The sequence below is a fragment of the Schistocerca serialis genome, chromosome 5 (assembly GCF_023864345.2).
Source record: "Schistocerca serialis cubense isolate TAMUIC-IGC-003099 chromosome 5, iqSchSeri2.2, whole genome shotgun sequence".
Lineage (NCBI taxonomy): Eukaryota > Metazoa > Arthropoda > Insecta > Orthoptera > Acrididae > Schistocerca > Schistocerca serialis.
The window spans coordinates 631515050-631527263 of NC_064642.1; the positions used below are offsets into that span (position 1 = coordinate 631515050).

General features: G+C 41.9%; 1 protein-coding gene and 1 long non-coding RNA gene across 2 annotated transcripts in view; one reads left to right on the forward strand and one right to left on the reverse strand.

The window, feature by feature from the left end:
* LOC126480831 (uncharacterized) overlaps positions 1–12214 on the forward strand; it is a 64904-nt gene that overhangs the window by 41685 nt on the left and 11005 nt on the right. The window lies entirely within an intron of this gene.
* Positions 1–12214, reverse strand: part of LOC126480830 (small G protein signaling modulator 3 homolog) — a 166414-nt gene that overhangs the window by 6982 nt on the left and 147218 nt on the right. Inside the window, exons 13-14 of the mRNA XM_050104174.1 lie at positions 10836–11003; positions 3603–3745 (exon numbers count right to left, since the gene is read on the reverse strand). Of these exons, the coding sequence (XP_049960131.1) occupies positions 3603–3745; positions 10836–11003 (311 nt within the window). The remainder of the gene's footprint in view (positions 1–3602; positions 3746–10835; positions 11004–12214) is intronic.

Genomic DNA, 12214 nt, shown 5'->3' on the forward strand with positions numbered 1-12214 from the left:
GGATGGCCTACTATAAAGGGCAACAAAACATAGTATACAGTATTGTCGAAGTACCACTGTGTTGTAATGGTGGTGCGGATCACAACCAAACGGGTCCTGCTATGAAAAGAAATGGCACCCCAGACCATCACTCAAAGTTGCAGGACTTATGGCAGGTGACAGTCATGTTGGTATTCCACTGCTGTATGGGCCATCCCCAGACCTGTCTTTGACCCGAAATCTCATTGACTGGAGTAGAATTGTCTTCAGTGATAAGTCCATTTCGAACTGAACCCTGATGACCAGTGAAGATGTCTGGACATGCCCTGGACAGCAGTGGTATACTTACCTGACTGTCACCTGCATATGGGCTGACAACCAGGAGTAATGGTCTCAGATAGCATTTCTTTTCGTAGTAGGACCCATTTGGTTGTTATCCATGGCACCCTTACAGCACAATGGTACATCAACAATATTCTATGCCTGATTTGTTGCTCTTCACGGCAAGCCATCCTGGGCTTACATTTCAGGAAGATAATGCCTGCTCACACACAGTGAGAGTTTCTACTGCTTGTCTTTGTGCTTGCCTAACCTTACCTTGGTCAGCAAGGTCACTGAATCCCTCCCCAATTGAGAACACTTGGAATGTTAAGGGAAGGGTCCTCCAACTAGCTTGGGTTTTTAACAATCTAATGCACCAATTGGACAGAATTTGGCACAATATCTCTCTTGGGGATGTGTAGCAACTCTTTCAATCAACACCTAGCTGAATAGCGGCACATAAGGTTCGGACTTGGAGCAATGCATTGTTGCCTTGCTCAATTTGTGAAGCTCTTTCTCTTGGATAAATCATCCAATTCTACAGAAATTTTAATCACTTATTGGTCTTTACACGTACATCACATTTACCAATTTCTGTTCCATGCATATAATTTTGTAGTGGTGCTTTTGAGTGTACTTGCCCCTATTCAACACAAATGAAACTTCCTCTCTGCATTCTACTTTTCCATGTCTGCAGTCTCACTGTAAAAACTATCCTATTTAGCATAATAGTATTGCTGTGAAATCTGCCCTACGTACCTTAATGGTATTGCGTACCCCTAATCACCATCAACAAAGGGGTGAAAACTGTGAGATTGTGTGCAAAACAATGAGGAGGTCTGCAAATTCTGTTCATTTATTTTTTCCATACTCATATGACTGAGCAAGGTAACACAGTGGCTACCATATTAGACTCATGCTAGGGAGAAGCAAAAGCCAAATACATATCTACATATTCTGAATTATATTTTAGCACATTATTGCTTATTCTAACAATTGAAAATCCAGGATGGAATAATGACGTATTATGAAAAAGGACGGATTGCTACTCACCGTATGGTGAAGATGTTGAGTCACAGAGAGCCACAACAAAAAGACCGCAAAACAAGTAAGCTTTTGGCCAAAAGGCCTTCTTCTGAAATACAAGCAGTAGTAGCTTCCTTTGTGGTGTTTTGGAGTGTACTTGCCCCTATTCAACATTAATCACACTTCCTCTCTCCATTCTATTTTTCCATGTCTGTAGTCTCACTGTAAAACCTATCCTATGTACCTTAATGGTACACACACACGCACACACACACACACACACACACACACACACACACACACACACACACATTGTCTCTGGCTGCCGAGGCCAGACTGCAAGCGACACTGCATGATGGGAGAAGTCCTCGATCTCACCTCTCGTTTGCAGTAGCTGCCCTATCCTCTCCCCACCACATCCCTGTATGCTCCCAGCAACAATTCATCGTCCACCCACCCCTACTCTGCAATCCTTCCCCCTCCTCACCCCCCCTCTCCCCCGCCCCATCACCCAGATTGCTTCCCCATCGTGTGCTGTTGCTCACAGTTTGGCCTCAGCAGCTAGAGACAGTGGTCATATGTGTGTGAGTTGTGTTTGCTTGAATGGGTGCATATGTGTGTGTGTGTGGTGGGGAGGGGGGTGAGGGGGGTGCACACACGCCTGCACATTTTGTCTATTTGAGAAGAAAGCCTTTCGGCCAAAAGCTTGCTTCTTTAGCAGTCTTTTTGTTGTGCCTGTCCACAACTCAACATCTCCACTATAAGGTGATTAGTAGTCTATCCTTTCTCATAATATATTGTAGCTTATTCTAAATCAATTCTGCTCACACATCTATCTTCTATCACAATTTGAAGTGATTATTACTTTCCCTCTGGCACCTACATATGTTACACTGCTGGCATATACACTGATCGGCTGGAATGTTATGCTCACCAGCCTACTATCCATATACACCCACCCAAGCGATAGCAGTGTCACTTGGCAAGGAATGACTGCTAGTCAGACACACGCATGGTGCATGTAGTGTCAGTGAGCATGCTGTCTTTGTGAAGGCAAGTGACCTATTTGATGTTCAACTGAGGGTCGCCACTTTGGAAACTGCACGACTTGTCGGATGTTTGAGGAGTGCTCTGGTGAATGTCTTCAACACGTGGCGAAACTAAGGTGAAACCTTGTCCAGACGTAGTGAGTGGGTGGCCAACCCTCATTACAGATGTTGGATGTCATAGGCTGAGCAGACTGGTAAAACAGGACAGGCAGTGAACTGTGGCAGGACTAACATTAGACTTTAATGATGGGCAGAGTAAAAGTGTGTCTGAACACACAGTGCATTGAACACACTTAACAATGGGCCTCCAGAGCTGACCACCCATGCATGTGCCAATGTTAACACCACGACATTGTCAACTACAACTGAAATGGGCACGTGACCATTGGCACTGAACGTTGGCACAGTAGCAGAGCATTACATGGTATTATGAATCCTCATACATTTGTGTGTGAGTTGCATTTGCGTGAGTGTGTATGTGTGTGTTTGTCATCTAATTTTGACAAAGGCCATATTGGCCGAACACTATATTTGTGATAGTCTTTTTGTTGTGCCTATTTGCAACTCAGCATCTCCGCTATATGGTGAGTAGCAGCTTTCCTTTTCACAATATTTTTCACAGTTAAAGTTTAATGTTGCATAGCTAATTTATAAACACATGTCTGTGCCTCTGTTAGTCATGCTCCATTTGTCAGTGTTTCAGCAGCTGATCAGTACATATCTTTCTTCTGAGTCATATCATGTTAGGATTCTGTACACTTGGAACATTGTCTTCATTGTGAGACAGTTAACTAGGGTCTCATGATACCACCCACATCTAAAAATAGCATGCATCACTGTTTCCTACCCAGAAAGCAAATGCTGGTTTGATGTTCCCCTGTACTCATTATATATGTCTGACTTTTTTATCATTGGGCCTTACCTTCAATTACTTAATGAGCATTTCTGCTGGTGATACATCTTCAATTTTGTCTCAATACATGTAACAATATAAAATTACAACAAACTGCTGCAAACATGCTGTGTTTTTATAAAATACAAAATACAACAATTCTCCTGCATTGATTAACATTTGAAAATTAAAAGGTTATCACAGAAAGTTGCCTGGACACATAAACAAATATATTGCATTATTCATGGTTTCACTTTCATTCTTAATTAATAAATTGTTCAATGAAAGAATGGTGACAGTGTCTCTGTAATTGTTTGAAATAGGTGTTGGCTAACCTCTTCAGGAGTGAGAACCTTCCCATCCTCATCCAATCGATAAGTCTTGCAAAGTACAAGGCGACTGTAAACTGAATTAAAGTCTTTTTCAACTTCTTTTGTAGCTGCCTCTTCAATGAATAGCCATGGATGACAAGGGCCACCTGCAAAATGTAAAACATATGATTATTGACGTAATTGTAAACAATGTTAATGCTGAATCTAAAATATACTGTTTTTATTATTAATGTGCCAAAGGAAAATCATTGGTAGAATATAAATAATGGAAAGAGTAAAGGTAATAACTCACAGTAATTTTGAGGTATTGAATCATTGATAGGCATGAAAACATTGTTAAGCTTTCAGATGAACCCTCTTTCAGAACTAACAGAAAAGACACACACACACACACACACACACACACACACACACACACACACACTCTCTCTCTCTCTCTCTCTCTCTCTCTCTCTCTCATCCAGACTGGGAGACAAAGTTGCCATGCACGTGTCTGTGTAATATGTCAGCTCTGAAAAGGATTTGTTCAAAATTGCAACAGTGTTCTGTCTTGTTAATGTGCCTAGCAATGATTCAATACTTCAACTATACAGTGAGCTGTTACCTTTATGCATTCCATTATTTGTTTTTATTATTACTTATATTTGATGCTTAATTTCTAAAGACTAAAAGACAAATAAATTAAACTTTTCAGAACACAGATTCTTCATTAGGACATAAGAGGGAAAGGAAGGAAGAAGAAGCTACGTAAACTGTTTATGAGTCCAAATGAATCACCTGAGATTCACGAACAAAAGAGGACTTAAATATTTTGCCCTGTTTTGTAATGCCTGTCATTGAGACAAGTTCTGCCCAACTGTTTAAAGTTTACACAACGCCCCTCTCTCCCTTCTTCACTATGTGAAAACCATACTGATTAAAAAACTTGAATTTTATGAATGCACTCTGCATATTTGCTTTGATGAAAAATTTGTGTATGAAATACAGTAATAATCACCCTTTCCTTTCTCCTGTGCCTCTTTTCTCTTCTCAGACTGACTGTTTTTGTGTATCCTGGCTATTTCATCATTAATGTACAAGGGGTTTCCAAGATAAATCCTTCACTCTGTAGCAGAGTATGTACCCTTGTGAAACTTTCTGACAGATTAACTCTCTTTGTCATACCAGGGTCTGATCCTAGACCCCCCTGTTTTGTGGACATTGCTCTAATGACAGAACTATACAGGTGTGTGCTGGGATAACTTATTCAGAAGAAACAGTGCCTGTAAAAGACCAGGTTTCCAGTGATTTTGAGCATGGGAGACTTTTCATCTATCTACCTTTGTTCACATAATAATAAAATGAGTAAAGATGCATACCTAACACATAAAAATGGAGCGAGAGGTAAAATCTGAACACTACTGGGCCATCTTAAGATGAACACAATGCTCAGCTGTTTGTTAATCCACCTGTCAACTATTCAACACTTCCTTTACTCGGTGAGAGGTTTGAGAAGGCATGTGATTTTCTATTATTTTATTGGTAAGCATTTCAAAATACGAAATCATTTGATTAACAGAAAAGTCCCGTACTAGGTTGATATATACACTGCTGGCCACCGTAAATGCAACACCAAGAAAGACAAGAGGTACCACAACAAAATTTATTTTGTAGATAACATGTTGACCAAGTATCAAATGATTACGTTTACAGACATCTGTGACATGTGGTTCCTGCCAGAATCAGTAGCCAGAGTAGCCGCCATTGTTGGAGATCACCGCTGCCACACGTCTCGGCATTGAGTCAAAGAGACGTTGGATGTGTTCCTGTGGTACAGCAGCCCAAGCAGCTTCCACACGTTGCCAAAGATCATCTGGTGTGGCAGCTGGGGATGTAATCTGGGTCACTCGTTGAGCAACCATGGACCACATGTTTTCTATCGGCGAAAGATCCGGACAGCGAGCCGGCCAGGGAAGCTATTCAATCTGGTTATTGACGAAGAACCTTTGGACAATGCGTGCCACGTGTGGTCGCGCATTATCCTATTGAAATATGGCTGTGGCCGAGCCCTGAAGGTAAGGAAGGACAACTGGCTCCAGCACCTCGGATGTGTAGCGCCGGCTATTTAAAGTACCAGCAATGCGTACTAGAGGCGTGCGAGAGTAATATCCAATACCGCCCCATACCATAATACCCGGTGCAAGACCAGTGTGGCGGTGCATAATGCAGCTGTTCAGCATCCTCTCTCCACGGTGTCCCCACACTCGAATCCGGCCATCGTGGTGCTGCAGACAGAAGCGTGCCTCGTCAGTAAAGACAACGTCATTCCATTCTGCCGTCCACATCCGTCTGTCATCACACCATTGGCGACGGAGACGTCTGTGGTTCTGCGTCAATGGTAGACGAAGCAATGGACGTCTTGCGGACAGACCACTCTGCTGTAAACGGCGTCGAATGGTACATGCAGACACTGGATGATGCGTTACAGACGCAATGTGCTGTGCTATGGTTCGGGATGTCACTGAGCGATCCGTCACTGCCATGCGCACAGTTTGCCTATCAGCACGTGCAGTGGTGCACCGAGGTGAATGCGATCGAGCACGTCGGTCCGTCGTACCCTCCTGCATCCAACGGTCATATATCCGCATTACTGTTGTTTGCTTTCGTCCAACACGACTAGCGATTTCTCTGTATGATAATCCACAATCTCGGTAAGCCACTATCCTTCCTCTGTCGAACTCGGATACTTGATCAAAAGATGTTTGCTGTTGTCTACGAGGCATAACTGATCGTCTTGTGAAACAACCACAAGGTAAACACACGTGCCGAACGTACACTCGTCGAAATCGCCAAGCCTTAAATGGCGCTATGAGGTGGCGCCACAGGCGCGCGTGATGTGCGTCCGCGCTGAAATTCTAATCAGTTGCATATCTCATCGCTGCAAACCCATGGTGTAAATTTCACTTGATTCGGATGCTTCCTTCAGGGTGTTGCATTTACGGTGGCCAGCAGTGTAAATGAACAAGTGTACATAGCACAATTGCGCATTTCAGTGAAGTTGAGTAGAAAGGTCATTTTGGGGGTTAGAACAATCTTTATTATATATGAAGGTTTATTACAGAGCATGTTCTGTTGTGGTTGTCCTATTTATTTGCATGAGATATGTAGTAACCCCATATAGATCCATGCCTGAGATTTGAGTGTATAGTCATAAGGTACACTACAGAAGTCAGCAGATACAGCTAGAAGCCTGACAACCATCTGAGGCTCCTGCTCTTGGAAGAGAGCACAGCCTTTTGTCTGCGCATACCACTGGATAACTGACAGCTTTTAGAGATGTGCCCGGCCAGCTTAAACTCAGATACATGTCAACCTCTGCATGTGTGTTATCAGACTTATTATTTGTTTGCAGCTCGTGGCTTGTGTTGCAGCCTCTGGATCACAGGGTCCCGGGTTCAATTCCTGGCTGGGTTGGGGATTTTCTCTGCCTGGGGACTGGGTGTTTGTGTTGCCTTCATCATTTCATCATCATCATCATCATCATCATCATCAGACATTGTGAGCCATTCCATGGCTAGTGTACCCATTATAATAAGTTGTTTTCTAGACTTAATAAAGTTTGTTGTGTCAGTCATTGTGTTGTGTTCTCTTGAGGGATTACACATGAAATTCAATGACTACTGCAGGGCAGATAGGTAGTTTCTTAGTAACAACATACAGACTGAAGACTTGCAAGCTGCCCTTTTCCTATTCCACTATCAAATTAATTTATGTAAATATTTTAATACATTTTTCAAGAGTTCTGTACCATTTCATCTGAGCATTTTCTGATCACTTGCTCTAAGTTTATGCCAAGTTCTTCTTGTGGTGTTTCTGTTCTTATGTTGACTGAATACAGCTGCTGATCTAGGCATGGTTGAGTTTGCGTACATAAATCCTGTAACTTTTTTTTTTTTTTTTTTCTACCTGGGGAATGTGCAATTCTCTCTTAAATAAATTAAGTATGTCAGAGTAGTTCCAATTTTAGGGGAATGTGCAGTTCTCTCTTAAATAAATTAAGTATGTCAGAGTAGTTCCAATTTTAATCATGTTGATATGTATCACCAGTTTTTGTTATTAGTCTACATATAATTTCTTTGTTAACAAATGGATTAATGACTTCATGTGAAATTATTATCGCAGTGTCTACAATCTATAAATCATGCACTTAAATTTAGACTTGGTTACTTATTTTAAGAAATATTGAATCGGCTCATTTCCTTAAATAAGCCCTGACATACCTGACACAAAATGCTTACGAGGGGAAAAAAATCATTAATATCACTTGGATCGAAGCAAAAATTCGAAATAACCAGTATCCACAGAAGATGTGTTACTCAGCGTATACTATGAAATAGCTATTTTAGTACATCTCTTTATCCGACTGTAACCTTCAATTGGTTCATGGTTTCAATTTCAACTATCACAATTTCAATTCCTGCTTCTTATTTTTGCAACGGTGTTTGGCTGCCATTAATCCCTCCTCTCTCTATCTTTTTAATTTTTTTTAAATACCACAACTTTTTGATGTTTCTCCCACTGTTAATTGAAATGTGTTATTCTTCTGTTAAATACTGAATAAAAATCTTACTATACTTTAAAATCCACTAATAGCTGAAGATGTTCAACCAGAAGGAGATTTCATAGCCTACCTGCTGTCATAAATACCATGCCCCAGAAAAACATATTTTAATGCAATCATTGACTAACACATATGATCTCTTATTCTTGTAGGTCAAGTCATGAATTCAGTTTAGTATCCTTTGTGTTATATGGTGACGGTAAGAGATAAATTTATTCTGAACTATGTGAAATTAAAATTATACTACTCACCATATAGCGGAGATGCTGAGTCGCCGATAGGCACAACAAAAAGATTTTCATATTTAAAGCTTTCGGCTAATGGCCTTTGTCAACAACAGACACATATACGCACACACACACTCACGCAAATGCAGCTCACACACATGTCTGCAGTCTCAGGCAACTGAAACCACACTGCGAGCAGCAGCACCAGTGCCTGATGGGAGTGGCGACTGGGTGGAGGAAAGGAGGAGGGCTGGGGCGGGTAGTGCGAGGGATAGTATGGTGGGGATGGCAGATACTGAAGTGCTGCAGGTTGACTGGCGGGCAGGGGAGAGGTGGGGAGGGTGGGGGGGGGGGGGGGGGTAGCGGTAAAGGAGAGAAACAGAGAGAAAGTGACCCCATTCCAGTAATCCAGCAGGATCTCCATTCACTACTCAAGTCCTCAGGCCCATCCCAGAACCTCTCCCCCTAGTCCATCTCTCTAATCACCCCTACCACTCCCCGCACTCCTACCTTCGTCATGCTTCCTGAGTCCATAAACCTAACCGACCAGGTTGCCCCATTATGGCCGGTTACTATGCCCCCACTGAGAGAATCTCTGCTCTCATAGACCAATACCTTCAACCTATTACCCGGAAACTAAGCTCCTGTATAAAATATGCCAACCATTTCCTCCACCTAGATGAATCCTTCCGAAACACCCAGAATCCTAAACCCCTCACCTGGTTCAGATTCACTAACAACGCCTTTGCTATCTGGATCAAAGGTGAAGACACCCTATTCACATTCCTCCAGAACCTCAACAACTTCTCCCCCACTTGCTTCACCTGGTCTTACTCAACCACAAGCCACCTTCCTAGATGTTGACTTCCACCTCGAAGATGGCTACATCAGTACCTCCATCCTACTAACCACCAGCAATACCTCCACTTCGACAGCTGCCACCCAATCCATACCAAGAAGTTCCTTCTTTACAGCCTAGCCATCCATGGCCATTGCATCTGCAGTGACGAGCATACCGAGGATCTCTCCGAAGCCTTCACTAATTGCCTTCACTGACCGTAATTATCCTCCCAATATTGTACACAAACAAATCTCCCATGCCTCATCTTTCCAGTCTCCTACCACCTCCGAAAGCCCCGCCATCTGGCCACAGAGGAGCATTCCTCACGTAACTCAGTACCACCTAGGACTGGAGCAACTGAATTAGATTCTCCACCAGGGTTTTGATTAACTCTTGTCGTGCCCTGAAATGAGAAATGTCCTGCGCACTATCCTTCCCATCCCTCCCTGCCATCCACCGAACCTACACAATATACTCATCCACCCTTACACTATTCCTGCCCCCAATCCCTTACCTCATGCCTCATAGCCCTGTAATAGACCTACATGCAAGACCTGCCACATACATCCTCCCACCACCACCTACTCCAGTCCAGTCATTAACATAACCTATCCCATCAAAGGTAGGGCTTCCTCTGAAACTAATTGTGTGGTCTACATGCTAAGCTGCAACCACTGTGCTGCATTCTATGTAGGCATGACAACCGACAAACTGTCTGTCCGCATGAATGGCCAATGACAAACTGTGGCCAAGAAACAAGTGGACCACCCTGTTGCTGAACTCGCTGCCAAACATGATATGCTTCATTTCAATGACTGCTTCACAGCCTATGCTATATGGATCTTTCTCATCAACACGAGCTTTTCTGAACTGCACAGGTGGGAACTTTCTCTGCAGTACATCCTATGTTCCCGTAACTATCCTGGCCTCAACCTTCATTAGTCACTGGCCTCACCCATCCTGCTCCTTCCCTGCTCCCATTCCAGCAATACACCGCTGTCATGCCACCACCACACCCAGTCTTTTTTTATTTAATTTTAATTTATTTGTTTCTCTCTATTTCTCTCCTTTCCTGCTACTTCCCTCCCCCCTCTCCCCACCTCACCCCTGCCCCTCCCCCTCCTAACCTGCAGCACTTCTGTGTCTGCCATTCCCACTACACTATCCCTCCCCCTCCCCACCCCAGCTTCCTCTTTTACCCCACCCAGTCATCATTCCCGAGTGTGTGTGTGTGTGTGTGTGTGTGTGTGTGTGTGTGTGTGTGTCTATTGTTGACAAAGGCCACTGGCCGAAAGTGTGAAAATCTTTTTGTTGTGCCTATCTGCGACTCAGCATCTCCATTATATGGTGAGTAGCAACCTACCTTCTCATAATACCCTTACAGTCCATCCTGGATTTTCCATTGTTTGATTGAAATTAAAATTAAAAACGCCCACAGATTGTTTTTCTCATTTGATATGGATTGCATTGTGATCTGCATTTGCCATTTGTAGATTTTTTTAATGTGTCCATGCTTCTCACTATCAGCTGAGCACAAAATAATGTGAAATTAATACATCACTACAAACCTAAAAAACTTGGTCTCTTCATGCCATGCTCCAGTACTTGCTTTATTGCTGGACACAGTGTCCCTCTGACTAAATCTGTTACAGTCTCCGATACACTATCATCTCCTGCACATGAGTACTGTTTGCTTCTTTCATCCAGCAGCTCCACAAACTTTGCTGGGAACCAACCTGAAAATATAAGCGTTTTGAAAAAATTTGACACACATTACATTTTCATAAATTAATCCAATTAATTTTTAAGTGTGCAGTAAGTACTGAATTCGTTATTTACTAGGTTTTAAAATACTGTGCCAAACAGAAATCACCCTTATCTATGTTCCAAACAAAACAAAAAACTTCAGAGGATATGCTGGACTACTAAATGGTCTTAATATACTAGTAATATAAATTGTTGTTTACGGTGATGATGTTTGTGAGAGGCCTTTGGCAGAAACATTTGAGGAAGATAGTGAATGGTCTTTTCACAGTGACTATTACAATATTTTTATTCACTTGACTGGTTTAAGGATTTTAAATTCACTGTCAAGTTTTTTAGAATATTTTGTTATATAACCAAAAATCGGACATCAAAAAGAAATACAGTACAGCATCAATGAACGCCGAGCACAGTTTATTGTCGCATTTTCATTGTTTGACACCCCATTGTAAATGAAGTTACCACAGATGAAGCACAAGCTATGACTGGGGAAGGATGGGGAAGAAAACTCACCATGTCACCTTTTCTAAAGGAACTAATTGCACATTCCTTAAACAATTTATGGAAATGACGGAAAAACTAAATCTGAAGGGGCAGACATAGATTTGAAGCCCATTCCTCCTGCCTGTGAGTCCAATGTGAGCCATTGATCCATGTTGTTGGCAGTAGCAAACCAATACATAGAATAGATGCTTGGAAAATAGGCTTCGATACCATTGTAAATGCATACCAAAATAATATACGGTATCGAAAACAGACCACGCTTTAAAACGGAATATCATTGAACAATATAAATGAATCCCAGCTGTCTTTCCAAGCCATGTAAAATTTTGACTATCTTGGAAAGGGATAGATAGAAATAATATAATTCATATTAGATACACAGGGACAATGAAATCACTTTTTTATCCGCGAAAAAAATCAAGAAGCTCTTCATGACAAAAATTCATGAACTGCACATTCTACCTCACCCAAATTTAATTTATTGTTACAGTGTAACAGTGTAAAAACTGGAGAATCATATTAAAATTGCTATTTTGTTTTCCTGTGTAAGCCACGTGGCAAATTCTAAAACAAACTGATGCCTTAACTTCCAAAATGGAGGGCTTTTAATGCAAGATATTTGGCACTGTGTTTTCAAATCAGTCTATGTGGCATTATTAATAACATAAAGTAAGTAGGT